Source organism: Scophthalmus maximus, chromosome 21 (genome assembly GCF_022379125.1).
Source record: "Scophthalmus maximus strain ysfricsl-2021 chromosome 21, ASM2237912v1, whole genome shotgun sequence".
Taxonomy (NCBI): domain Eukaryota; kingdom Metazoa; phylum Chordata; class Actinopteri; order Pleuronectiformes; family Scophthalmidae; genus Scophthalmus; species Scophthalmus maximus.
This window is the reverse complement of record NC_061535.1, coordinates 12,187,273-12,212,948: the sequence shown is the minus strand read 5'-3', so window position 1 is coordinate 12,212,948 and position 25,676 is coordinate 12,187,273. Positions and strand designations below refer to the sequence as shown.

At 46.9% G+C, this 25,676-nt stretch overlaps 1 protein-coding gene across 3 annotated transcripts in view; it reads right to left on the bottom strand.

The window, feature by feature from the left end:
• LOC118291294 (RNA-binding Raly-like protein) overlaps positions 1 to 25,676 on the bottom strand; it is an 81,738-nt gene that overhangs the window by 32,744 nt on the left and 23,318 nt on the right. For all 3 annotated transcript variants that reach the window (XM_035619448.2, XM_035619450.2, XM_035619449.2), the window contains one exon: positions 16,144 to 16,417. In XM_035619448.2, coding sequence (XP_035475341.1) covers positions 16,144 to 16,399 — 256 coding nt within the window. In that variant the 5' untranslated portion in view covers positions 16,400 to 16,417. Of the gene's footprint in view, positions 1 to 16,143; positions 16,418 to 25,676 lie in introns of those variants that run through there.

Here is a 25,676-nt window from a genome sequence, read left to right as displayed (position 1 = left end):
GATACTAAAAAGGAGCACTGTGCTCAATGGGGAAGGGGAAAAATTATTCAAAACTGACAGAAGGAGTTTCACAAGGAGACAAAAGACACACACACACACACACACACACACACACACACACACATCCTATCCCACGCACGTTCGCAAATAAACGTCTTCTCCATGTGTGAAAACCTCTGGAAATGTCTCAATAGTTTAGTTTTTCTCCAAACGAGAGCATCCCTCCGGTTCAAGTGCCGACTGCAACCAGAACCCCGGGAAGACAAATTGCACACTCTAGTGTCGAGCGAGCGGCACGACAGCGACGGCTGCTTCCAACTGAGAGGTTTCCAGTAGTGCAACAGCGACGTCAACAGACTGCAAATAAAAAAATGGCTCGGCTTTGTGGGGTTTTCCTTACAAGCTGCACATCGTAGAGGCAGACTGGAGGCAGTTTCTATAGCTGCTGCACTGACAATAAATATATTATAATGTGAAAGCAGCTCTGGTAAACACCCGCAGCACATTTAACTTAATCTCCCTTAGACATATATTTATATTATTAGTGTCACCTTGTGTTGTCTCTCAGTTTAAGTGCAGCGTCACATTTGTACATCTCTCTTCAAACAATAGTAAGATAAGAATATTAAGAACGGGGGTTTAGCGGCTGTAATGTCAAAATATCCCTTCTTCATGCACTTTTCAACGTTAGAGACGGTGGACAAAAATCTAATTTGTGCAAGAATGTACTCAAAAGTTTATCAGGATCGAAAATGATGCTTCAGCAGTATTCTTTTTTTGAATATTTTTTGGGGGGGTGGAGACTGGAGACTATCCCATCATGCCTTGGGCCAAATTTTCACCTGATGTTGTTCTTTTTGTTGAGATACTTGTACGGGTTTGTGCACGTCACTATGCTGTCAAAACTTGCAAGCGATAGTTTAAATGTATCCACACTGTATGTAAGCAACTGCCAGAAGATTAAATACATACAAGGAAAACACGCAAACTCAATTATCAGGAGCCAGTAGCCGAAAGCTTTTACTCTTGCTGCGATAAATCATTTAAATAAATCCAGTTTGTTACCACAATGTCATAAGAGCCAGAAGGAATCAAATACTTACTCCAATTACTGTTAACTGGAGTAAAACTTGATCCTGTGCAGAAAGGAAGCGACTGGGCGATGCCCTTGAACTCCACAAATCCCTTAACACATACACAAATAAGAAAAGAACACACTCTATTTCACGTTGAGGGATTATTTTTCTCTAAGGCTTGGACAGAAATAAACTATCCTCACCCATCCTCTAATATGCCCTCGTTTAATCATACAGATGAATCTGTTTTCCTACACAGCACATGATTTATATCAACCCGGGCCTACGTCCTCTCGAGTAAGACCTCATTTGGGTTTTTTATTTAGGCCTCTATAGTCTGCATCGTCCCATTTTCCTTACACCAACCCTCGTTTTTGTCTCTTCTCCTGCTTCCCTCTCCCTCCCTCTCCATCTGTCAGGGTCAGTCGAGTGCAAAGAATCACATTAAGAAGTATTCAAATGTTGAGCTAGTGGCAATTGCTATTCACACAGGCATTAAAGGCCGTCAAACCTCATCTGGCTCAGACGATATCAGTGCCACGGCCGTTCACCTAGTCGGCCGAGAGATAATACGAACCACACAGAAGCGACGGGGTTCAGAGAGAAAAAACGACCTGTATATAGACAATAATGTCTCCTGGGTGTGATGGAGCCGCAATCCCACCGGCCAGAGAATGGTTTTAATCAAAGGGAGTGGGAGAAAAGGAAAAGGAGGACAGAAGGCAGGGAGATGTCACTTCATTTCTGATTCTACCTGCTGTACAATGTCACGCTTCAACGTAATATTCATCTGTTTTCACACACAAAAAGATAAAGCCAGAACATTTCAATACAAAAAAAATAATAGAACAAGTCACTGCATCAGGCAAATCCAGGAGAGGAGTTGATATCAAACACATCACAGACGTTTTCTTCTCACCACACACTTCACATTGTACAGATCCTGATACATGCACACATTTGGGAGTATGTCGGTGTCATTACAGTTGGATTTTCACAACCATAATAGTACGTACATCAAAAGACATATCCGTCAGGTACGGCAGAGCAGCTAGATGCAGAGGAAAGGAGGATTTAGTTAAAGGAGAAACAAAAACAGACTTTAGGGGGGTAAAAATAACAAACATCCAAACAGGTCATCCACTAGGTGGAAACCCAAGGAGCAAGAACACCAGGTTAAACCACAGACTGTATATGGAGATGGACACAGTCACCGGGACCGGGGAAATGAAGCCAATGCGAGCTGCAAGTGCCTGAAGCCTGTATTCTACGGAATGACCAGCAGAGGGCGACTCCACTGTTTTGCAAAAAGAAGTCAGTTTCTACAGAATTCAATGAGAAAATAACTCTGCTTCTCACTTGACTTATAACATTTACAGTAAACACAACATACAAGACGGCGTATATCTAATTTATTGCTCATGGAACAAAGGTTCATTTATTCTCATGGCTTTTAACCCGTGAGCCTCCGTCTCTGAGCGGGTCTGTCAATGTGGGTCATCGCTAAGCCTCTATAGGCCCGAAACCTTTAAGTGAGACTAACTGATGGTGAACAGCAGCCGTTGTGGCCACTGCGAAAATAAAGGGATGTTAATAAATGATCAAATGTTCCTAACCGCCATGAGCTCTTACGGAAAAGCGGTCTGTCAGAACGTAAAAGTCATCATTTTCAATCATTGTAATCCGTCACGGCGGTGTTTGACGAAACCGTTATGCTGATTCGCTTTGGACGACTTGTGCGAATGCCAACTGATGAAACCGCTAATGTCATCAGTAAATGACGCTCTATAAGTCTCTTGAACGGATCAGAACCCACGCGTTGCCGTTGCTTTCGCCTCCAGAGCCCCTCGACGTGATTTGTGTCAAATCCAATAGCACTTCAAGTGGGACTCGGCCTCGCCCCCTTAGTAAGTGACACACGCGAGCCCATTCACACTTGTTCCGGGCGGCGTCCCTGTTCCTCTCAGTCAGAAACGAATCGCTCAGTAAAAAGAAATCCTGCTTCATGACGAAGAAGCGTAAAAACCCCGGCGACGCGTCACCACGGTGTGCATGAATGCGTGTGGGACATCGCGATTGCATCTCAATGCACACGGACTTTTGTCAGTCACGAGTGGTAATAACTGCCGTGTGCCACAGTGTGGTGCTCGGTGACCGCAGTGTGAGAAGCTATGAATCAGACACGCGCTCCCGATTGTGTGAACCTCCCTCACTCTCGCTCCACAGATGAGGAGGGGGGGACGAAGCTCTGACACCATCGCTCGAAAAGCCAGAATCAACGCTCCGTGGATTCCACCCCCCTTTGGCTACAACAGGCGCTCGTCTCGGGCGCGGGCTCACATTCCACTTGACAGGACGGCTCCGGCAACTCGAAGCGACGGAAGGCGGCCCCGTCTTCATCTTCCCCCGTGTTAGATGGGCTGCATAAATACAGACACAGCTCATTAATGATTCTGTCACACAGGTATATAGGCGACGGAGGGGGAAAAACCCTCCTCTTCACAACTCGAGCTACCGGAACTCGTCACACTACAAAGGCCCTCTGAAGTATGCTCGCAGACTCCACTAAAAGAAGCTGAACTGATTTCACATTACAATAATCCTGCTCTTAGGAATTCTTTATCAAACTATTATCGTCTGTGTGTGTGTGTGTGTGTGTGTGTGCGCGTGTGTGTTCTGTGCAAAAATCCTCTTGCAAAAATCGACCTTCTTAAGTTGTTTAGCACGTCGTCTAAACAAGTGTTTAGACGCACTTCCAAGTGTCACAGACGCACTTCCAACCACCGGCTATCTATTGAAGACGACCTCGCCCTCCATGTTTAAGGCTCATGTTTAGTCCTCAGAGCGAACAGCTGTGCGTTACGATCCCTCTCCCGCAGCAGTTCGTCCGTCCCGTCAGCTCAGTACGGCGCGCCGCTTTTTTTTTTAATCGCTTTGGCTCCAAGCAGCCGAATTCTAATCCAAAGTGAGCAGGCGGCACGGTGTCTTAATCAAATCTACACTGAATATGCAAGTTATTCAGGTAGAGGTCATTAACACTTGCCGATTTCCCCCTAATTAAATCTATGGCCGCCACAAAGGGAGGAGAAAAACGGATAAAGGGAGACGAAGCTGAGTTTGAGAAAGGAGACTTGTTAAGCTCTGAGATAAGTGAGATTCAACAGAAAAAAGAAGGGCTGCAGCAATATTGGAATAAAGCACCAGATGCTTTGTTACCTCTGCTCCCGCAAAAATAGAAAAAGTCCAAAAAAAGGCCAAGTGGCCATTTTGTTATCCACCGCTGCTCTAAACAGTGCCCCGGGTTCCGCGAGGTGGGAGCGGCCCTCACTGTGATCCGTGTCAGCATGGTGCGAGAGAGGTTACCCCCCCCCTAATGCAGAGAGTTGACTGCCATAAACTCGAGGTGGTTAACCGCACATCGCGCTCGGGCGTGACCTTTACCGCGGACCGTGGATCCCGGGGCTGCGCGGGCACCGTCCCTCCAGCGGGCCGCGAGTCGGATTTTTTTTTTTTCAACACCCGACGACTGGAATGCGATTATGATTCACGAGCCCCGACAGCTCGTTTTGCAGCGTAATCGGCGAGGAAGCCCCGGCGGGGGCGAGAGAGGGGGATGAGGGGAACGAGGATGCAAACTAGCGTGTGAGACGAGGCGAGGGGAGACGAGGCGGCGGGGAATAAATGCAAAGTCAAATAAGGAAATGTGGGAGGAAACGGGAACACACGAGGGAGCAAGACGAGGCCCAGGGCGAGGTTAGGGGCCGTTTCTTAATGTTATTTTGTTCATGCTGTCCATCTTCATTCAGGGGGCAAACTCCCCAGTGAGTCTGCCACAGTGATTCTTAATTTGCGCACTAAGCAGGCGGGTGGGTGGGTGGGACGGGGGAAGTCAGAGGGGTTACGCTGCAGAGCCCTGTGAGCACGGGTCTGCAGAGTAATTATCACTGCATGTGTTATCACGAGTCACGAGCCATTACTCGCACAATACGTCACCTCTTTGCTGCCTGGATTTCTCTCTCCCGTCGTCCGGCCTGGAGGTGCACAATCGACAATCATGACACGGATTAGGAGACGGACACGACTGACGGGATCAATTATCGTGTGAGTGTTAAAGGGCTGATTTTTTTTTCCCTCCAGGGGTCGGCGTGCCGAGTCCGTTACGGTTAAGGTCTATGTTTAGCCGGTGCCTCGGCGTGAAAAGGTCGCAGCGCAGTGCTCTCTGTCACGGCACAGACCGCACACGTGGAACAAACACACGCACACAGTTGTGGCGTTGTACTATCTCACAGCAACCCACAAGTAGAGCGTCTGTAAGAACACTAATCCCACACAACAGGCTTAAGGCACTTGATACACATCACCGAGACGCTTACAAGAACAATATGAGAGCGGAGACAAAACCTCTTCAGTTAAATTGCTTCTTGCAAATGTGTCCGAAAGCCGTATTCTGTGGAATGACCAGCAGAGGGCGACCCCAAAGGTCGAAGACAGTCTATAAGAAAATTCTCACTTGTTTATTAACGTCCTGAGGAGTTTATGGCGTCAATCTCTGGTTTCAAGTCTTCAGTACATCATGATGTCCATTTTTGTAAATTGTGGTCTCAATTAGAGTAAAATGGACAATAAAGAACGGCATTGCTGTGGGGCGTGGCTACAGCGGGATTGACAGCCAGTAACGTCCAATAGGTGCACGGGTTGGAGGTGTAGGTGGACGTGCAGCGGGCAAGCTGTCAGTAAGGTCCCCCCCCACCCCCCTCCTCCCGGTGACTCTCCTCCAAATATGGTTACTTCAGGTTTCAGAAAATCAAGATGGCGGCGGCCAGAAGGCCAAAGTCGAGGGCTACAAAACGACACAAACAGTGGTCCAAATCCACCTTGCCCCACTCCCTCCCTCCCTGTACATGGATGTGATGCTAATGAACACATCGTAGCCAGAATGGGTTTTGTGTGGCTTCAACCTAATCCTGTTCTTCCTCACTGTCCCCGCTGTACATCTCAGGCTCGGCTCCCATCAGATGAAGAGAAAGCAGGGAGAGAAGTTTTCGGAGATCTTCAAGTCAGCTAGAGGAAAAGAAAGAAATGTCGCTTCAGACATCCGGCTGATCAGCTGAAGACGGACTCGGCCACTGACGCATGTCAGCATTATTCTATTCCTGTGACAAGCTGAGGTGGGGAGAGTACTTTTGGAATCACTTTGAAGTCGTTCAGTCGAGTCAGACAGTTTCCTTTATGTAGAGAACTGTTGAACCAGTAAAACTTTTTCCTTCTGCAAAGCTTTTAGTCTTGCCAATTACCAATCAAGCAAGAAAATATTCAATGTCATATGACCTATGCATTAACAAAAATGTATATAAAGCCACCCAATTATTACCCAATTTCCCCCGTGGATCAAAAAAGTATTTCTGCTTCTGATCATTTCTGTTTGACAAACAGTCACTGCAAGACAGCAGCTCTGCTTTAAAAAACACAAACCGTCCTGCGTGTTGTTTGATTGAGTTTCTAATTAGGAGCCTTTCCATGCTGACAGATGTACTGTGAAAGAACTTGTAAGGCAGCATCAATTTAATTGGAATTTTAGAAAAACAACATCATATTTTTTATAAGAACTTTCATCAAGAAAAGAGTTTGATAGAATCTTGTCCTTCTAATTAAGAAAGTAAGAAAAACTTTAAATGCCACCAATTGGAAGCGATAGCAGGGTCTCCGTGATTGTGGAGATCCATCGGATTTTAATTTGGGTAATAACTTGAGAAGGTTTAACATGCTCTAATGTTCAGTAAACACACCTGTTTCCTGCAGCTCCTTTTTCAGCCTCTCTCTGAAACACTTGGTTCTCAGCTCCTGTCTCTTTAACGGCCACCCCCCCTCCTCCCAATGAAGCCCCAGTCTGCTCTGATTGGCCAGCTGGCTCCACTCTGTCGTGATTGGTCGACCGCTTCCAACCGCTTGTAGGAAGTTCTCGCTCACGCTTCACCCTGCTTTCTTTGGCCGCGTGGGCATTTTTTGTTGAATATATTATATATTTTATTAATTGGCCTGTAGCTCTGTAGAAAATTTAAGTTCAAATGTCAAGCGTCACTATTTTGCTCATGACACGCAGATAATTATCTGCATCTATATTATGTATAACCATAACTATGACACATGTTCGTTCTGGCTTCTACATTCGGACAAATGCACACACACACACACACACACACACACACACACATTCACATTCACACACACATTCACATTCACATTCACACACACACACACACACACACACACACACACACACACACACACACACACACACACACACACAGCTTCCTGGAGCCCACTGAGCGCTGGGCTCCGATTCTCTGCCTTCTGAACCCAGGTTTTCTAATCAGAGAATTAGCGGCGGTTTCCCCTGCCAAAATCCACACGGTAATCCATCTCACTTTGTCCACACTGTGGCTCATGCCCCACTAAAGCATTTGTCAGTATCTATGAAAGAGAGAGAGAGAGAAAGAGAGAAAGAGAGATAGAGAGGAAGGGACAGACAGGAAGAAAGATCCTGGCAGCGTTCCTGCCTCCCCGGTGGCTTTATTAAAGCCTATTAAGTGCACAATGACAATCTTTGCATTTCTTCTAGTGTTGTTTTTCCGACAAAAGAAACACGCTCTTATATTCTGGATACATTGGAGCTCAGATAAATCCTTGGCTCGGCTACGTCCTTGATGTTATTGTGTGACTGAGAGAGCCTGTGCTCTTGCCATGCACGCGGCGTTATGGATGCTTTTTGTCGAGCGCCGGGTCAGGCCAACTGTGCATTCAGCGTCCGGCCCAGTCTCTCTCAGAGTGTGACTAATGAGGGAGGAGACGGACGACCAGGGTGCATCCTAATCACCCACAAGGACGGGAAGAGATATGGGAAGGAAGATACGCAGGGACAAAGACAAAAAAAAAGGGAGGTCGATTATTCTACAATTCGTGTGAGGTGTTTTCTGAATGAATAATAATCTGAATTTTCGAAACATTTCCTGTCTGCAAACACACAGACAAAGCCCACATACATGCACGCACACGCTCAGGACGTGCCGAACACTCTCGCGGCTTCCGAGGCAAACTCTCTGCGACATGGACGACACAGAGGGAGCCTTATGGGGCTTTCTTTGGCAGGGTTCAAGCCAAGGGATGCGCGGGGGGGGGGGAGAGAATTGGCCCATCTAGTTGCATACTACCACTGCTCCACCCTCACGACTGCTCATGCCTCTGAACCCGTCTCTCTCTCTCTCTCTCTCTCTCTCTCGTTACTGAGCTGCGCAGTTATTGTAGACATTGTTGGAATTATCTATGCAAACTTCAAAGCGAGAGCGAGCCTGTGAATGCTAATGGTGAGTGATAGAGGGGGAATTAGAGCAGCCAGGTGGAGAAGATGCAGGAGGATTTGGTTTGGATAGACATAAAAGAAAAAAAGATCCCCCTCGGGTTTTCATTTGTAATGTTAAGCCTGCGATGCTCAGTGTATTAAAGGAGTTACCAGTATTCTGTGAAGGGGTTGGTGTTGCAATGACTTGTTGCATTTCAACCTGACAACCCCCATCTTTGTCTACGTCAGTGACATATTCCTTCTTTTGCTATGGATGCCTTTGAATATTTCACATTCACCTCACAATATTCAGGACAAAGGTTGCAAAGTGGGTAGCCTAGAGAAAAAAGGCTTTTGCGATTTTTTATTCTCACTTCAAACACTTTTATCCACCGTCTCACTCTTTTCAGTCACAACCCAAAGCCCATGACCACGGCCGAGGGTCGGCAAACATGGATCGACTGTTAAACCGAAAGCTTTGCCTATTTGGTGGCTGGGCTCAGCCTCAGAGATAGGGCGAGGAGTTTAGACATCCGGAGGGAGCTCCGAGTAGAGTCACTGCTCCTTCACGTCGAAAGAAGTCAGCTGAGGTGGTCTTATCTGCATCCTCCTGGGCAACTTCCATTAGTGGATTTCCAGGAACGACCAACTGGGAGGAGACCTTGGGCGGTGACCCAGAACTCGCTGAAGGGATTATGTTTCTCATCTGGTCTAGGAGCGACTAGGGATCCTCCAGGAGGTCCTGGAAAGCGCTGCCGGAGAGAGGGATGTCTGGAACACCCTGCTCAGCCTGCTGCCATTGCGACCCGACCTCTGACGAGAGGAAGAAAATGGATTTATTGAAGGAGGCAGAGATGGATTTTAATTCTAGGGGGACTGACACCAAATTCTCCACAAATGGCATGTGAATTGGGTTTAGAAATCGTTCAAGTTCGTCGAAAATCATTCTGTGCAAGAAAGTTTTGGTTGCAATTTGCCCTTTCATCGACAAGAACACTAATCTGAAAAGGTGGAGATCAGGTTGGATCCAGAAATACAACAATAAGCAGCAAAGTCCCTGCACTTGCTCCCTCCACCTGTCCTGGCTCCGTCTTCTCCCTCCTTCTGGTCTAGTTGAGTTTCTATGTCCTGTGCTGCTTGCTATGCATCATGTCGGTCCCAAAATGACGATTGATTGCAGTGCCACTGCCTTTGTAATCCGCTTAGGATGGATTTTGCATCTAAATCACTTTATTATTTATGTGCCTAACTCTTGCCAATGCCATTTGGAGGCAGTATGATTGGTGATCCATCACACATTAGCCTTCAGTGCGGTCATTAATATTGTAATGTGACGGTCCTTCACCATGAAACTTCCAGGTGGATGGGAATGCAGATCTCTTCTGGGAGGGGTCAGGTCCACTCGAAACAGGAGTCAACAGAAGGGAGATTATCAGGTGTGCTGCTACGAGGCGCACCCTCCAGAGGTGTTGTTAGTTTGCCCTCTCTCTGCTATCAACCTCTCTCTCTGCCGTCATCATTCTCTCCTCCCTGCTCCCCTGGTTGCACGGCAGCTTGTATCTTAGTACACGGCCTCTCGTTGAAAAATACTGGATGTGATTCTTTCTTTTGTGCTTTTCCGTCAAGGCTTCAATCACCACCTGCCAATCACAGGCATCTGCTGCCTCCAGGCAGACACAGTGGCACATCAGGATATGGAGTCGTTGAAACTACCACCTTTATAGATGAGAAAGGCAAGGAAGAGATAGTAACTAGCACATAAAAGGGTTAGTGCCACGCACTGCAAAGTATTTGGTGCCAACAAGGAGTCTTGTACACCATCATAACTCTTCCTGAAAACTTTCCAAACATCAGCGTTAGTTACCATCAGTGTACTGTACAGATTTGAAGACTCAGCACCGACTTGAACTAGAGGCCTGGGGGCATGCTGGGACAGCTCAGGGCAAAAAAAAGGAAAAATATCTGTCGCTCTTTGTCTCCATGGCAGCCCACTGAGGAGTCCACAACGAAGAGAGGGGCCGTAGAGACACAGCAGATTGACTTCAGCGGGTGAGAAAGGAAACCGCTTGGATGCATTTTGAGGTGCATGGATGCCAGCAATCATCGTGTCACTGTGTCACGAGGAATTCCCCCCATAACAGCCAGAGGGTAAGGGAAAACGGCAGCAAACACAGAAACACGAGACGCGGAGATTTGTGTACTTAGCGAGACTCATTCCACAACAGAGCGGCGGGCCTCAGATGGCTTTAACGCTGTAAATTGTGTTATTGTGACTGCGGTGAAATTTGAATTTGTTAAGGCGACAAAAATGGAAAGGGGCCACAGAGAGCGACTGATGTAACGATATGCGCTACACAGTTATTTGAGTATGTTGTAAACTCACACACAAAAATAGTGATACTCCAAAATAAGCACGATAAAAGAGCTTTGTCTATTAGGACCAATAACAGCTCCTCTGAAGTGAAGCCAAATCACAGGGATCGCCCCCTGGTGGATGGTTGCATTATATAGGCAATAAACCCAGCCTCCTCCATGTTAGCAGATGGGACATGGACCAAACTAAAAAGTCAATGTACAAGTCAAATAAATTTTATCCAAGGATGGTTTCTGTCATTTTAGGTAGTTGTTATCAAACTCAATTATGTTAATTAAAGTGTTTTAGCATTAAAGCAATCTGGGTTTAATTAGTTATTTGATGATATAAAAACAAGGTTTAATGTCATGATTGACAGCTGAGACTCGCTATTGATTCCACGATCACTAGTGTGCTAAAATACATTGGCTTAATTTTTGGGCAACGGGAAGAAGCTGAGATGCGTTGTCCATTTTTATGTACAGGCTATAAATCGTGAGAGAGCCTTGGTTGAAATGTTTCAGCAACATGGAGACAGAAAGACAAGAGAGGAGAGATTCATCATGTCTTGCTGTATAATATTCAACATCTGTGCTCATTTGAGGTGTTTAAAAAAATGTCTTCAATCTCAGATGTGTTCTCATGAACTCCTATTCATATGTGATAGGGTAATGGAGCATCCATTTTTTCTCTCTGAGCGGCGAGGGGAGGAAGCTGCTGCCAGCTGTGTTATTATAGAATTTTGCACTCGTTCATCAGCTGTGCTTCATCCACACACACACACACACACACACACACACACACACACCCAAACAGTGACAGTCTCAGCTCCTGTAGTGGCGGCGGGCTGTGACCTCTGACCCTTGCGTATCATCGAGTGCACAGATTAGTCATCACCAGAGCCGCTGAATTGGATCTGTGCAGGCGCAGAATGATGCGATTATTCCACTGACCTCTTTTCCAGTGACCAATGCCAGCAGTGAAGCAAGCTTTTGGGAAGGCTGCCTCCGCAACGCGCCGTGCTTCTCTTCGCGTGGGGGCGGCGGTGGAGGATTTCAGTAAACAGAGGCGATGATTGTTGGAATATCAACATACACAGAGTACAATTCCTCCAGTAACACGGCAAGATTAGCTCACCTCTCCAGATGTGACTTGGAAATGAAATTGAGGTGCAGTCAGCCTGCGGCTAATAACACTTTAATGAAATGTTTTGCGAAAGGGATCCTTTGCGGAGGTCATTCCTCAACTCCAAATCATTATGTGGCTGATTCATTTCTCCGCCGCGTTAATATAAAAAGCATCAGCTTGGGAGCACGAGATTGAGGTCGTCCTTAATTGTCAATTAAAGATGTACCGAAATGAGAACGGGAGTCATGAAAATACTTTCAATTACGTCGTCTTTCTTAGCAAAAAGCCGGCACGCACGTGCGAAGAGAGTCAAATAATAAGCGGAAATGTCGCAAATAAATCACTAATACTATTATTATGGATATGGTAGAGTGCTCAGTGATCATTTTTAGCTTTGAGAGATGATGGACAAGGTTGTGACTGTGTTAAAAACTGATTATTTGTCTGCTGCAAATATCACGTCTATAATTCCAAAAAATCTAACTAATGAAAGCCCCAATGAGCAAAAAAGCCATTAGCCACCATTAATCAGGCAAAGAGAGATTATCATTACTTGATCTCGTTGTTTTGTTTTTTATCAAGACATATTAAGACGAGGATGAAAAAAAGATCTTCCATTTTTATAACATTTTTTTGGCAGATCAGATCATGAAATCTGCTTGTCTTGGGACCACATTGATCATATCTAATATTCCCAGATAAACCTGCATATAATCAGAAGGTTTGAGGATTCAGAAACAAAAACAAAAAGGAAGTTATGCCTTGAAAAATGAAGACGCAGCATTAAAGATTCTGCATTATTTCTAGATCAGCAATCCAATTCGAGGCAAAAGGTCAGATTTCCTCGTGATGTATTCCTCCCACTGCAGCATGCATTCAGACGACACTCAGGTGGATTTGATCCATCGGAGGCTCGTTGAAGTAACTGAACTTCGCGGCCAGTGTTCATCCATAATAAATAAGGCTGTGCCTAAGCTGCTACTTAGTAAGCAATAATCTGCAGGAAGCATGTTTCCTGTAGATCATTGCTTACTAAGTAGCATCGAGATAGTGGGGGGGGGGGGGGGGGGGGGGGCGCATCAGAACTAAGTGAAAGTGTCAGAATCAAATTGTTATTCTGAGCACATTGGGGTTTTCTCAGCATGAAAACATGACTAGACTTTAAGTTTATAAATGGGGCAGTGCGTGGAACTCCAAAACTGCAGAAACTGTATCGGTTGCATCCAAAGCACGATCGGGCAGAACAAAAAGCAGCCACACCTTCAGTGTGAAGATCAATAACGAAGCTCAGCTCCCCGAGAGACAGAAAAAGAAAGCAGCTTCATCACCGACGCAGATTCTCGCCAAATAAAGAAACGCATGAATCAATCAAATCAGCAAAAGTACTGTCAAAAGAAAGGCTCTCTTGTAGTGGTCCCAGGGATCGAGTCGCAGTTTCCGCAGTGCAGAAGCGGTGTATGAGATTTATTGGCATAACAGAAGGGTGTATGTAAGGAGGCGAACAGGAGAGGGAACGATACCGCAGTGTATTAAACTGACAGTGAAACATGGTGCGGGGAATAGTCAAGTCTGGCGGGTGTTTTGCCCGCTCCGGAGTTGGACACCTGCAGGAAATTAACTTTGCCCCGACCATGGAGAAGCGCCATTCTTCAGAGACGTGCTTCGCGCTCGGTTTGCGTCTTTGTGGAGAGCGATTCACGTCGCAGCGCGATGATACCGATGACGACAGCCAACGTCAACGCTTTGCAAGAAGTACTCGAAGGAGAAGGAAAACCAAGGAGTCCTGACTGCCGATCAAATCAGGGGTTCTTCTTGTAAACTTAATGTTTGATGGTGAGTTTAGCTATAAATCTACCGTTCTCTCTCTGCTTTCCCTTTTATTCCAGTATCCGTAGTTTCAAATTAAAGAGTCGTGTAATTGACAATTTTGCAGTGGTGGTTCACTGTATATATATCTATGATCACTACCCAACGGTGAACTTGGCGTGTCACTGTGTAGTGTGTTGAGGTCAAAGCCTACATGCCAGATGCCAAGACATATAACATTCATATAATACTGATTTTCAGTTACTGGCTTTACATTATAATGTTTGCACTCCTGACTTCCCGGTCCATTTTTCTCTGGCTTGAAACAGTAAACACATTTCTTCCCTCCACCTCGACTCCATCGACCTCCCACAGCCTCGGAGTTTATGTTCCACATTATTATCATCACTCCGCTCCCCGCGGCGCTGAGCTTGATTTATCCATGTGGGGAGTGTTGAGGTCAGAGCCTAGATGCCAAACATCAGCCCTGTAAACATTATACATGTACATAATAATCCCATTCCTGTAGCAATGTTCCCTTAGATTCTGAGCTGAGGAAGTTTGTTCTAATGCTGGCGTCTTTGAGTTATTTGCATTATTCAAATCTTCCGTCTTTGTATTGAATTTGTATGTAATCACACTGTGCGAAAAATCCAACAGTGCAGAGCTTGGCCCCCGTGTTCCCTTGTCGAAAAGGCTGCACCTTCGCCTCAGCATCCACCAGTAGACCCAGAGTCTACAGGCAAAACTCAACGCTCATATTCAGCATTAACATAACAATCCACTTTGGTTCCTTCCATCACACACTGCTCTTTTTGATCACCTCGTGCAATTTGGATGAGATGAAAAAATCCATTCAAACCCAGTGATATATGCCTTCTTTTCTTCCGACTCCCATGGTCCCTGGAGGAAACACTACACACATTTCACATCCATCCTTCCAGGACATAATTATTATTGTTAGTCCCAATCCCAGCAGGGGCAAACGTGGTGTTTCCTTGTGGGTATAGTGACGAGGTCAAAGCCGGGATGCCACAATTAAATACAGGCCTATAATAATGTATTCCATGTCTCCTTAGGCGAGAATGTTATGATTGTCACTCTCCAGTCACCACTGTGCAGAGCTTGACTCCCATGTTCCCCCGGTTGAAACACCGCCAAACATGCTACAGCAGCATCTTCAACCCAGCGTCCACCTGGACTCTTTCACCTTTGCCCAATCTCTCCTCTGCTGAGCTTGATTTATCCTTTTCGAGAGTGATAAGGTCAGAGCCAAGATGCCAAATATCAAGCTATAAATATTCACATAAGGGTCCATTGCAGTTTCTGACCGCACTGCATATGTTCCCCTCAAGGGAAACGCTATTCTCTTCCTCATTTAAAAAAAAAATGAATTCTCCATCATGGTGCAGATCTTGGCCCATGTGTTCTCCAGCTCGAACACCAAACTAAATCGTAGTCCACTTCAGCTCAACCTCCACGCAAGTTCATTCACCTATATGGGCCCCGAGTCGTCACATGTTTGCATAGGGAGCGCGATATTATTGTCGCTGACAAATCCCCGCTGGGCAGAAGCCGAAGAATCCATATGTCACGCTCGACATTTACATAATACTCCATTGCAGTTTCTCACTGCTCTCCCGTCATACACTGCTCTCTGTGACGATCTCATGATCGTATCTTAAATTCCCCATCGTACTGACATTCTGTGATATTTGCGCTCTTTACACTCAACCCAGTTGAAAACGCCAAACGTGCCCACACGCAGCATTATCAAGTCATGACCGTTTGGAAGCACTTGGAACATGCTATGCGGCATGTTTGCAGGTCACTTCTACGGTTCAGACGATCTCCTTCATATACGGAACTGATTCTACATTCAAACCTATAAGGCGGCTTTGTTTGCTCCAGGGGCTCAAGGGCTCTTTCTCAATTACCTCAAATTGTCTAGAAAGGTTCCATATGAATCACATCTTCCACTCTCACAAATTTGGTAGCTGCGCCCAGTAACATATTCCGCTCCGCTCCAATGTGTCACGAGAACTTTGAGGTACTCTCAGCAAGTTGCTGCCGGGTAAACGTTAACATCAAACTGTGCTTACATTCACCAGTGGATCAGTAAACAGCTACAGCGGGGATTTTTTTCTCGGCAACGGCGCGACAACAAACACAGACACTTCAGCGCTATAGCAGCCGAGGGAGGTTCAAAACTGAAAGTCTGAGAGATGCCCAAGGCATTCTGTGTACCCAGGAGAGACAATCCATTCCTCTAGCAAAAAAACCCCGGCTTTAATGAAACATTCTGTTTTTCAAGGGGAAAGTTTTTGGTGTGAAGTGCAGTATTTTGTCTCTTTACTCGCTCTTCACGAGTTCCTAATGGCAACTGCAATGACAGCAATACACAACTTTTTTTCGCGGACAAAATAAAAAGGAGAAAAACTCACCAAGAGGCTGTCCAGCGATGACGCGGGCATTTTCTCCCGCCACAGCTGCCCGGGCGTTCCTCTCGTTCACGTACTGTACGAAGGCGTAGCCCTTGTGCACGGAACAGCCCACTATCTTGCCGTACTTGGCGAAGAGGACCTCTATGTCGGTCTTCTTGACGATGGCCGTGTTGAGGTTGCCAATAAAGACTCTGGAGTTGAGGGAGCGCGGGTCATTCTTGTTGGTCACGTTGCTCGTCTGGAGTTTACCAGTCATTCTCCTCCACTTGCCCTCCTGGGACACACACAGGGGGGGGGGGGGGGGGGGGGGGGGGGGGGGGGGGGGGGGGGGGGTAGGACTTTATAGGTTTTTGGAAAGGCCAACTCCAGATAGCTCTGCTCCTAAGGAAAACACTACAGAACCCCAAAGTGTTAATCAAATTGCTATAGTGAAACCATTGAATAATTTAATCAATTGAACCAAACGATTTTGATGAAATGGTATTTTATCGTTCTCTCCTGATACCGCAGACTGCCTGTCACCCAGCAGGCCTACCGACCACCCACCATCTTGCTAGCTAGACGCCGTTGGCTATTGAAACCACAGAAAAAGACTCTTTTAGCTCCTCACATCTGTAGCATGTCTTTGATGAAAATCTTCAAAATCCCAAATCTGCCAGGATAACTTTGAATCAACCATTTTACTGCTGCCATCAACTCTCTTGAACTTTAGCTTAGCGAACATTAGCCGTTACTGGTGGTAGCATGTGGAAAACTGCTACCGTATGACTCTTAGCATGTCAGCTGCTGTGAGCCAGTGTGACAACAATATAGCAATTCTTAGCTAAGCAACTATCTGTTGCTTAAATATAAACTTAGTTGGAGGGCAACCAACTCTTGTATGACCGTTATAACATTTAAAACAGTTGCTAGATACTTAGATAGTAACTAGCTAAAGTGTTTTGTTAGTTTGGGTTAATTCAGAGTTACTGCAACAGTGTTGTGATTTCAAAGGGTGTTTCTCAATGTACCCTTTTGTCTTTCTATGTGGTTGTCTAGCCAACAGGAGCTAGCTAGTTAGCCTGGCCGCTAAGTTGATAAACTCAGAGGCTAAACAAGGTGGTAGCTTGTCACTGATAGAAAAAATGCCATTAAAAAAAAAATCCTTTTAATGAAATCACTACTCTTCAATAAAAGTGATGCAATACCATTTCATATTAATATGTAAATATTTTCTGAAATAATTTCACAATTTTCTGGTTCATTCATGTGAAATTTTTCTACTTATTCAAATATTAAGCACTAAATTGAACAATGTCTCATCAAACACTTTGGGGCTCCTTAAAACACAAGATTAAAACCAATCAATATTGATGGAAATACACATTCATCTCACTCTACCACTGAGCGGCTGAGTGGGAGAATATGGGCAACAATATGTCACAAGAGTTTTCTGTGTGTCGTCAGAAACCAAATCCAGTGGGAAAGCTTAATACCCATATTGTTGCTGTGATACTGTAATTCACAGTTTTATTCAGATTTTTCTTTGTTCTGTCAAGTTAACAGCGCACTTGAGTGACTTTCAGATTTTGTGATCTTTTATTTGTTAGTTTGAAAGACGATGCGGGGAGAGGATCTACCCAAGGGAAGGATGCACTGTTGAACAACTCAATATCCACATGTGATCATTGTTATCATAATATAAGGCAGAAAATGCAGGTTATCATTACCGTTTTATATCCACGAATGGATTACACTTAATGCATTAAACACATATATTGTGAAGGAAACACTGAATATTCAATATTTGCCTCTTCCGAGTCTCTGTCCCTGACACGCGGTGATAACAACTGCTTTGAGACGAAGAACCTGAATAAATCCTCAGTAAACAGGATTAGTAACCAAGGTAACACTGATGTTGTTGGAATAGTGTGTGCGCGCACGCACTTTTTTTCTCACTGGAAGTCTTTCCTTTTCTCCCTTATGCAGCTTAACTTTTCGTTTGCAAGAGGCTGCTGACACTGTGTGGCCTCAGTATATCCATAATTACATGATGCAGTTTCGCTGTGAAGGGGTATACTGTGACGGGGCTCGTTCGGCTAATTACAGCATGGCATGAGATTACGTCTGAAACACAGCGAGAGGGCGCGATCCGCAAACCGAGCGATGGCTACATCATGTCGTCGCATAAAGTCACTTGTTCTGTGCCCGCGGCAGAGATGGAGGAGGAAACCGACCGGTCGGCCAGTAATGCGGCGGCAGCCATTTGATTTACGGGGGGCCGGAGATCCTCTGTCAGGCTGCCACTGTAACCGCCACTGTGATCATGCAAGACATTCAGCTGCACACTCATGGATGAACACATTTTATTCCACTCCACAGCATCTGTTTGTTTTTTTCTTCAAGCTTTACATCACCCCAAGAAGTCTGATGCTATTCACTTCACCCGTAATTATTCAACACCCACCTACAGGTGCACCGGTGTGTGTTGTTGCCGCACGTGGGGGGGGGGGGGGGGGGGGGGGGGGGGGGGGGGGGGGGGGGACGTGTTTGTGCGTGGGGATAAATCACCGCTCGCCGTCTCTCATGTGACCTTGAATCATGTGACCTATCTATCTTGAATGTGGCGCAGGCACTCACACATACGTGTGCTCACGGAAATGAGCTCCACAATGAGCACCTAATGGTAGTTTAAACCCACACTCTGACACCCGCCCCCCCCCCCCCCCCCCCCCCCCCCCCCCCCCCCCCCCCCCCCCCCCCCCCCCCCCCCTGTATTGACAGGTCACAGGCAACACGACAAATCAGCGGAGGAGTGTTAGATTGCCTCTCCTGGCAGATAAATCGGGAGCGGGCAACGGCCATGGAGCCCCCTTTTTACCGCTCTCTTTCCTGTGATATTTCATGTTGTCTCCTCGGTTATTTGCCTTTGGTGCGGGACACTAATTTATTCCATCAGGTGTTCTTGCTGACCTCGCCTTTTGGTTTATTTACAACCCTCCATTAAGCCCCACATCCCGTGAGGTGATAGCGTCATGAGGGGGAACGTGGGAGAACAACACAGGAAGCGATAGGAGCCCGTGGTGTACTTTGCAAAATGATTGTTCAGAGGACTTGACGCCTCGTTCCAGAAGACGCCGCCTGCAAACTGCTTTTTGGGGGGGGAAAATGATGACCTGATGTTCAAAACCTGATCTTTCGAAAGAAGCGATTACAGCTTCTGCAGTTCTTTGTCAGTGACGCGCAGAAGACAGTCGTCATTTTCACTTTCATGCCAGCGTGGTCGTGTCAGAATAGGTGTCACATTTCTTTCAAAAGCTGCGCGTCTCCGTTTGAGATGAAACGCTTCGCTGCTCTGGCATCACACGGAAAGTCCTGGCGTGCCTCGCCCGCGGCACGGGCCCCAATCTCATGGCCGTAATAAAGACGTACGGACAAGTTCAGCGGGAAAAAAGCGCCAGGGTCATGTGGTTATCAGCACTGCTGAGTCGGGATGTAGTGGCAAAGTGTAAAACAAGAAGGGGTTTCGAGGCAGCAGAGGAGTTCTCCCTCGCTCGGTTATGTGTGGTGCCTTTGTAGACAGCCTCTTAAAAGGTTGTTGTTCTGTGTCTGGCCGTCTGCCTGATTTACAGACATTTCCCTCGGAGGGAGGGGAACTCGTCGAATTGATTCCCTTTTCGTAATTTCCAGGCCACTCCACCATTCCTCCTCCGCCGCGCCTCGGCCACTCGGCTCTGTTTGTTGCCAAGGCAGCTTGACGGGCTGAGGGGGAAGAGGCTGCACACGCCGCTCGCTCAGACAGAACAACGGGGAAGGTATAGCCTGATACACCTTTCCCCCATTGGTGTTGCTGCCATGTACTGCAGAGGTGGAATAATTGCTTCGCGGAATTCCTTCCATTTGCGCCGTGTCTCGAGACGTGTCTCTCTGGCCGCGAGAGCAACGGCAACAACTCGGGGGGGGGGGAAGAAAAGAAAGAAAGGAATCCCGCTGTGTGTAAATCAATGTCTCTATTTGCGTCATTATAGGCTGCAGAGCATTGCTGCCGAGCACCCTGCCATGAATCCGTGCATGACCAGACACCGACGACGTTCCGGCCCACAAGGACAAACCTGCAGCCGCAGCATTTGGTCCGATTTTCATGGCAAAAAAAACACTTTGAATTGGATTTAATAGCAAAGGCAAAATGGCATATCGTAAACCCAATGACATATATATATATAATATATATAATATATATAATATATATATATATATATAATATAGTACATTCCACTTATCTCCACCCTTTTAATCAGTTGCCTTCACGAGTCAAGGCTCACAGCGTTGGGCGGGAATTCAACTCGGCGAGAGCAAATGTGCTCCGTGAAAGGAAAAGAAAAACAACTCAACTATTTCTTTTCAGCCGAGGGTTAAAAGCATGAATAAATTACAGTGGGTGGGACATTTATACAGCATTTAATACTCATGACCATTACTATTTATTCTTAAGAATACTCGGGTTGTATATTAAAAAAAAATCCTCTCGAGGGCCGGGGCCTTTTGTTTCTGACTGATAACGGTGTGAGTGGACTTCCCTCAGCCATGGAACTCTGTGTGCAGAGTCTTCTGATATCTATCTATCTATCTATAGGGAGAGAACACACGAGACACGACACCATGGTCTACATTTCGTCTGCCCGATTTTCATTGACCTGCCCATTCGGTGATTGTGATCGGATTTTTGCGCTACTCCCTCTGACCGGTTGACTTCTGACAACCATGAAGCGACGTGGTGTTCGAGTCTGCACAGGGTGTTTCCTTAAAAAAAGAAAAGAAAAAAAAAGAATTGACTGGAGGCTCAAAGCCCATTCCTGCGTCCGACTTCTTCACCGGCTCAATCTGATCTGTGCAGCTTGTCCTGGCGTCTGTCAAAAACCGGACGAGGTGTCGACCTCCATCGACGTGAAGGGTAGGTGAGGTCGATTTTGATATGGCCGGCTGTGGCTCAGGAGGTGGAGTCGGTCGTCCACTCACCCGAGGGTTCAATCCCCGCTTCCCCTAGATGGCGGGTGGCTCTCCCGGCAGCGCATGGATGTGTTTGAATGTGACAGAAGAAGTGCAGTAATGAAAGTGTGCAAATGGGTGGAACGAATGATGAAGTAATAACCCAAATTAAAATGATGAACCTGAATATGAGCGTAATTTGTTTCCTTTAAAACAGTTTACAGAGGAGGTTACTGGAAGAACCCCCCAAGAGAACTGAGGCTCACCTGAACCTGTCTTTGCTCAAACTCATGACACTTTTAGTTTTGAACCACCTTAACATACATGTAAAAAACATGAAAGTGTACTCACTCTGTATATTTCATATTCCTGTCAACGCTTTTTTAGCCGGGTCTTTCTCAGCAGGGCCTTTCCCTCCTTTTTCCCTTTTGCTCTGCAGCTGCAACCGTTTGCTCTCCGACAAAAATTCATTGACTATTTAAAAGCCCGGAGCAATTAGCCGAGATGCAAATGAAGCCATTTCTCTTTTGTCCCTCATTCACCTGCGGCGGGGAAAGGATGTGCGGGTGGGAGGAAATCTCCTGCCGACACGGCATGATGTACGAGTGTAAAATGTGTTATTGCCCCGAGGGGGGGGGGGGGGGGGGGGGGGGGGGGGCTTGCTGGTTTTTGATGGACATTCAACACTTCAACTGCAATGACAAGATTACATTTCTTTTCTAGGGTAGTATGCAGCTGCACGGCGTTGAAACTAATCTGGTCAAACACAGCGAGCCGTCGAGTGCAGAATACATCCATCTCCGTCTGCTCTTAATCCAATTAGATTTTTTTTCTTTTTTGGGGTAAGGATTGCAAACCGGGGGGGGGTTTATGATGTAGAACCCGCTCGGCGCGATTATTTTGAAAGCTTCCTCTCGGCCGAGGATCGCGGCTCCACGGGATGTTTAAAAGCTTTCTCTCCGCAGCGCGAGGGGAGAAGTACCCATCGTCTGAAAACAGGGAGGCAGACAAATTGCATCTGTCTCCGAGTTACCGAATGCAATCAGGGTGTTTATGAGCAGGAAAATCTCTTCTTTCTTGTACGTGAGTGTGGATGAAACACAAGTACACACTGACAGTGGTGGGCAACATGCTGAAATCCTTTAGTTTGACACGCGCCGCAGAACGGAAGTTGAAATCATAGCCGAGGTCAAGTGGCAGCGGGCCAACTCCTTCGTCACCGTAGCGACGCATCATGTTTCATGTACAGATGTTTTAAATGCAAAATGATCCCCCCCCCCCTAAAATTAAACAGAGCAAAGTGTACTTAACTGCATTCTCGTGGGAATAAAAAGTAAATAAACATTAACTGAACGTTTCCATGGTTAACGCCTGGTAAACTCCCCCACACTGCGTTATGTAAACCTTCATGCTAATTTGCATTTGCTTTAAGATATCGGGTGTACGGCCGCAGCCCCGACCATTACAACCTTATGTTCAGCTACTAAATCATCCGTCTGTATATTATATACGGTTTCTAGAGACACACGTGGCTGTTGATATCAAAAGTATCGCTATAACCAGTGACGTGATATATATATATTTAAAATATCAGTCTCAAGTACAGTAAACCAAAACTGTAAAGCCGTGCGCCGTGAAACCCAAATGACGCCATAAAGCTCCGCAGGGAAAAGCAAGAACTAGCGCAACCGAAAACCCAACATGTTTGTATACATGCCAGAACATTGTAAAGGTACGCGGTAATGCGGCGGGTCGAATGCATTCGGCCGTTGACCGTCCCGCTCTCCCCATTAAATCCGGATGTGTCATCATTAGTGCGCCGAGTCGCAGCTGCGACTTTAATGGGGGCAAATTAGCATTTATTAACATTTGCTCTGCAGGAGAGGCAAAAACACAGTCCAACGTCTTCATTGGAGGCGTAAACGCACTCTTTAAAACGTGTCCGCCCGGAATGGAAACGCACGCGGGCGTCGGTGTGTCTGAAAAAACAGCCGTGTAGCACAAACAGCGCGGCGTTTTGTCAGAGTATAGTGGACATTTCATTTAATCTCGTTCTCGGCTCCTCACAATTAATAGTTTGCAGAGGGATATTTCTTATTTATGGCCGCCTCGGTGAGCCACACTGCGCTCAATAGCCCGTATTGTAAAACGGATGACAGGCAATTTTTGGGCTTCAAAGGCTTTGGCAACAGCTCGGTGGAATATAAATGACCCTGCAATTCACAGCTTTTTTCGTTTGTGGAATTGCAATGCAGAAAATTAAGAACATCATCTGCACAATGTCATCAAAATAAGCGGCGTTTTCCCTATTTGATGCGCGCGCCTACTGTGGGACGCGCGCACGAGCGCTCCGTGTCCTGCTTTGGAGTCCAAATGGCAGGAGGTTGTTGGGGAAAGACGTCGGGCGCGGCGCAGAGGTGCCGGTCGGCCATCTGTGGCCTTGAAATGACCCCTCGTGTCAGCAGAGGCCTCGCCCAGCAGCGGCGGCCGCCTTCGCCCCCGTGCCACTTCCTGGCGCCGAAACTGTTCTATGGGAACAGGCTTGTCGGTCGCCCTCCCTGGGTCTGTGTACATGTGTCTGCTGGTGCTGCGGCGCGTCGCCGCGCGGGGGCAAAGTCCCGCGCGCTTTGTCCGCTGTGAAGTGCCGTCGGCCTCGACCATATGCGTTCGCACGGCGGGCGACACAATCAGCGGGAAAAAATTCATTGATTCCAAAGTGAGGTAAGCAGCCAGGGAGGCTCGGCCGACACGCGCGGGGCTGGCCAAGAATATTTTTGGCCGCCGCTTTGTGGCCATCGGGCATCCGTGGCCAGGTTTTTTTTCCTGCCTTTGCTGTTCCCGATGTCGGTTTCATTTTTATTCATAATCACTTCGCCTGCCAAGCGCAAAATGGATGAGGAGTTTATTCGAGTCAACTCGGAAGCGGTGGATTTTCTTCAGCTATTTTGCACTGTTGGAAACGTTTCAAATCAATCGTTGGTCAAATAGGTCAACTAGAAGAAAAAAACCCTGAATATGTAAACATGACTATATACAGTACACAACAGGAAAGTATCTCCGCAGTTGCCTTCTCATGCAGCAAAGAAAGGGACACGGAGCAGTGAAAACAACACTGACAGGTCTGTGTGAAGGGACCTGTGGGGTATGTGCACCGAGTACATCAGTTTGAAACACCTCTCACATGGACTTTGATGATACAAATCTCCATCATGCTGTGTTTATGCCTGTGACATCCCCCCCCCCCCCCCCTCTCATTGCCTGGCTACATGTTCAAAGGTAGCGGCAGAAACTTTGGGTAATTCATTGACAGGGTGGTTAAAAAAAAAAAAAAAAAAAGGAAAAAAACTTGCACAGCAAACTTCAAAGAATCCGCAACAATTCTGAAGCTTCTCTGTGGCTCGGTGACTAATCTTCAAAGACACGCCACGGATGGAGCCGATAGTGCCGCGGCGTACGGCGGAGCACAAACATCCTTGCCAGCGCCACTGAGGTGTGAGGCGCGGGGAAAAAAAAGGCAGAGGAGATAAGGCGGAGGGCTAATTGAGACAAAGGCCGTCCCCTCGCCCACGTGTCAGACGCAAAGGCTTCTGGCTGAGGACATTCGGTAATTGCGACCGCCGCTGGAACCAATCAGTCAAACGAACACCATTACACGTTAAGGTACATTCAAATGAATATATCAGAGCTCGTCCTGGATGTTTGTGCCGCGTCAACGTGGATGGTTAGATCTAGATCTTTGCTGCCGTGTTCATCACAGTGCTCTGAAGAATATTGTTTGGGGAGAAATGGCCTTGGATGGTTCCACTTCAGGAAAATACTGTTAGGTATTTCAACGGTTTCTCCTTTCAGCAAGTGGTAAATAAACTGCGTTCATTCAGCGCTTTTTTTCTAGTCCCATCGACCACTAAGATGCTTCATGCACACATTCATACAGCGCTGCTATGCGCCACGCTTTCTCTGTCACATTGCACACACACTGCCGGAAGAGCCGCCAGAGGCAACGAATGGAACACTTGGGCATGCGGACCGGGGGAAGGAGGGAATCGATCCGCCGACCTTCTGATTGGTGGACGACCGCCTTTGCCCTGCTGCGCCATAGCCAGACCCCGTGAGGTCATCATTCCCCTCCTCGCCGCTGCTGGGCGCATCCTTCCGACCCAGTTTCCTCATACAGCTACGTTCAGACCGGCACGGCGGTTCCGGACAATCTCCTGAACTTTTCCCGAGGGGCCGCGCGTGAGAAGAACTGCGCCGCTGCCGTGAATTGGTCCGACGCGAACAATCCCCTGCGTGTGCTCTTCATACGTGATCAGCAGACACTGGAAAAGTTCATATCTGAAAGCGGCCTCGTCCCCTGCAGAGGAGTGGTACGGCTCATGAAAATCGCCTGGCTCTTTGCGGAGGACATTGCCACTCTCGGTGTTTCTCATGCGGTTTGACTTAAAATTCAATGCTCTGTGTCATATTTCTTTAGATGCCTCAGCCCTGGTGTTGAAGCACAGGCCGAGCGGCAGGCGTGGGAGAATATGATTCAGCAGATTAAGGCCTCTTCCCAGTGAGGGTCACGT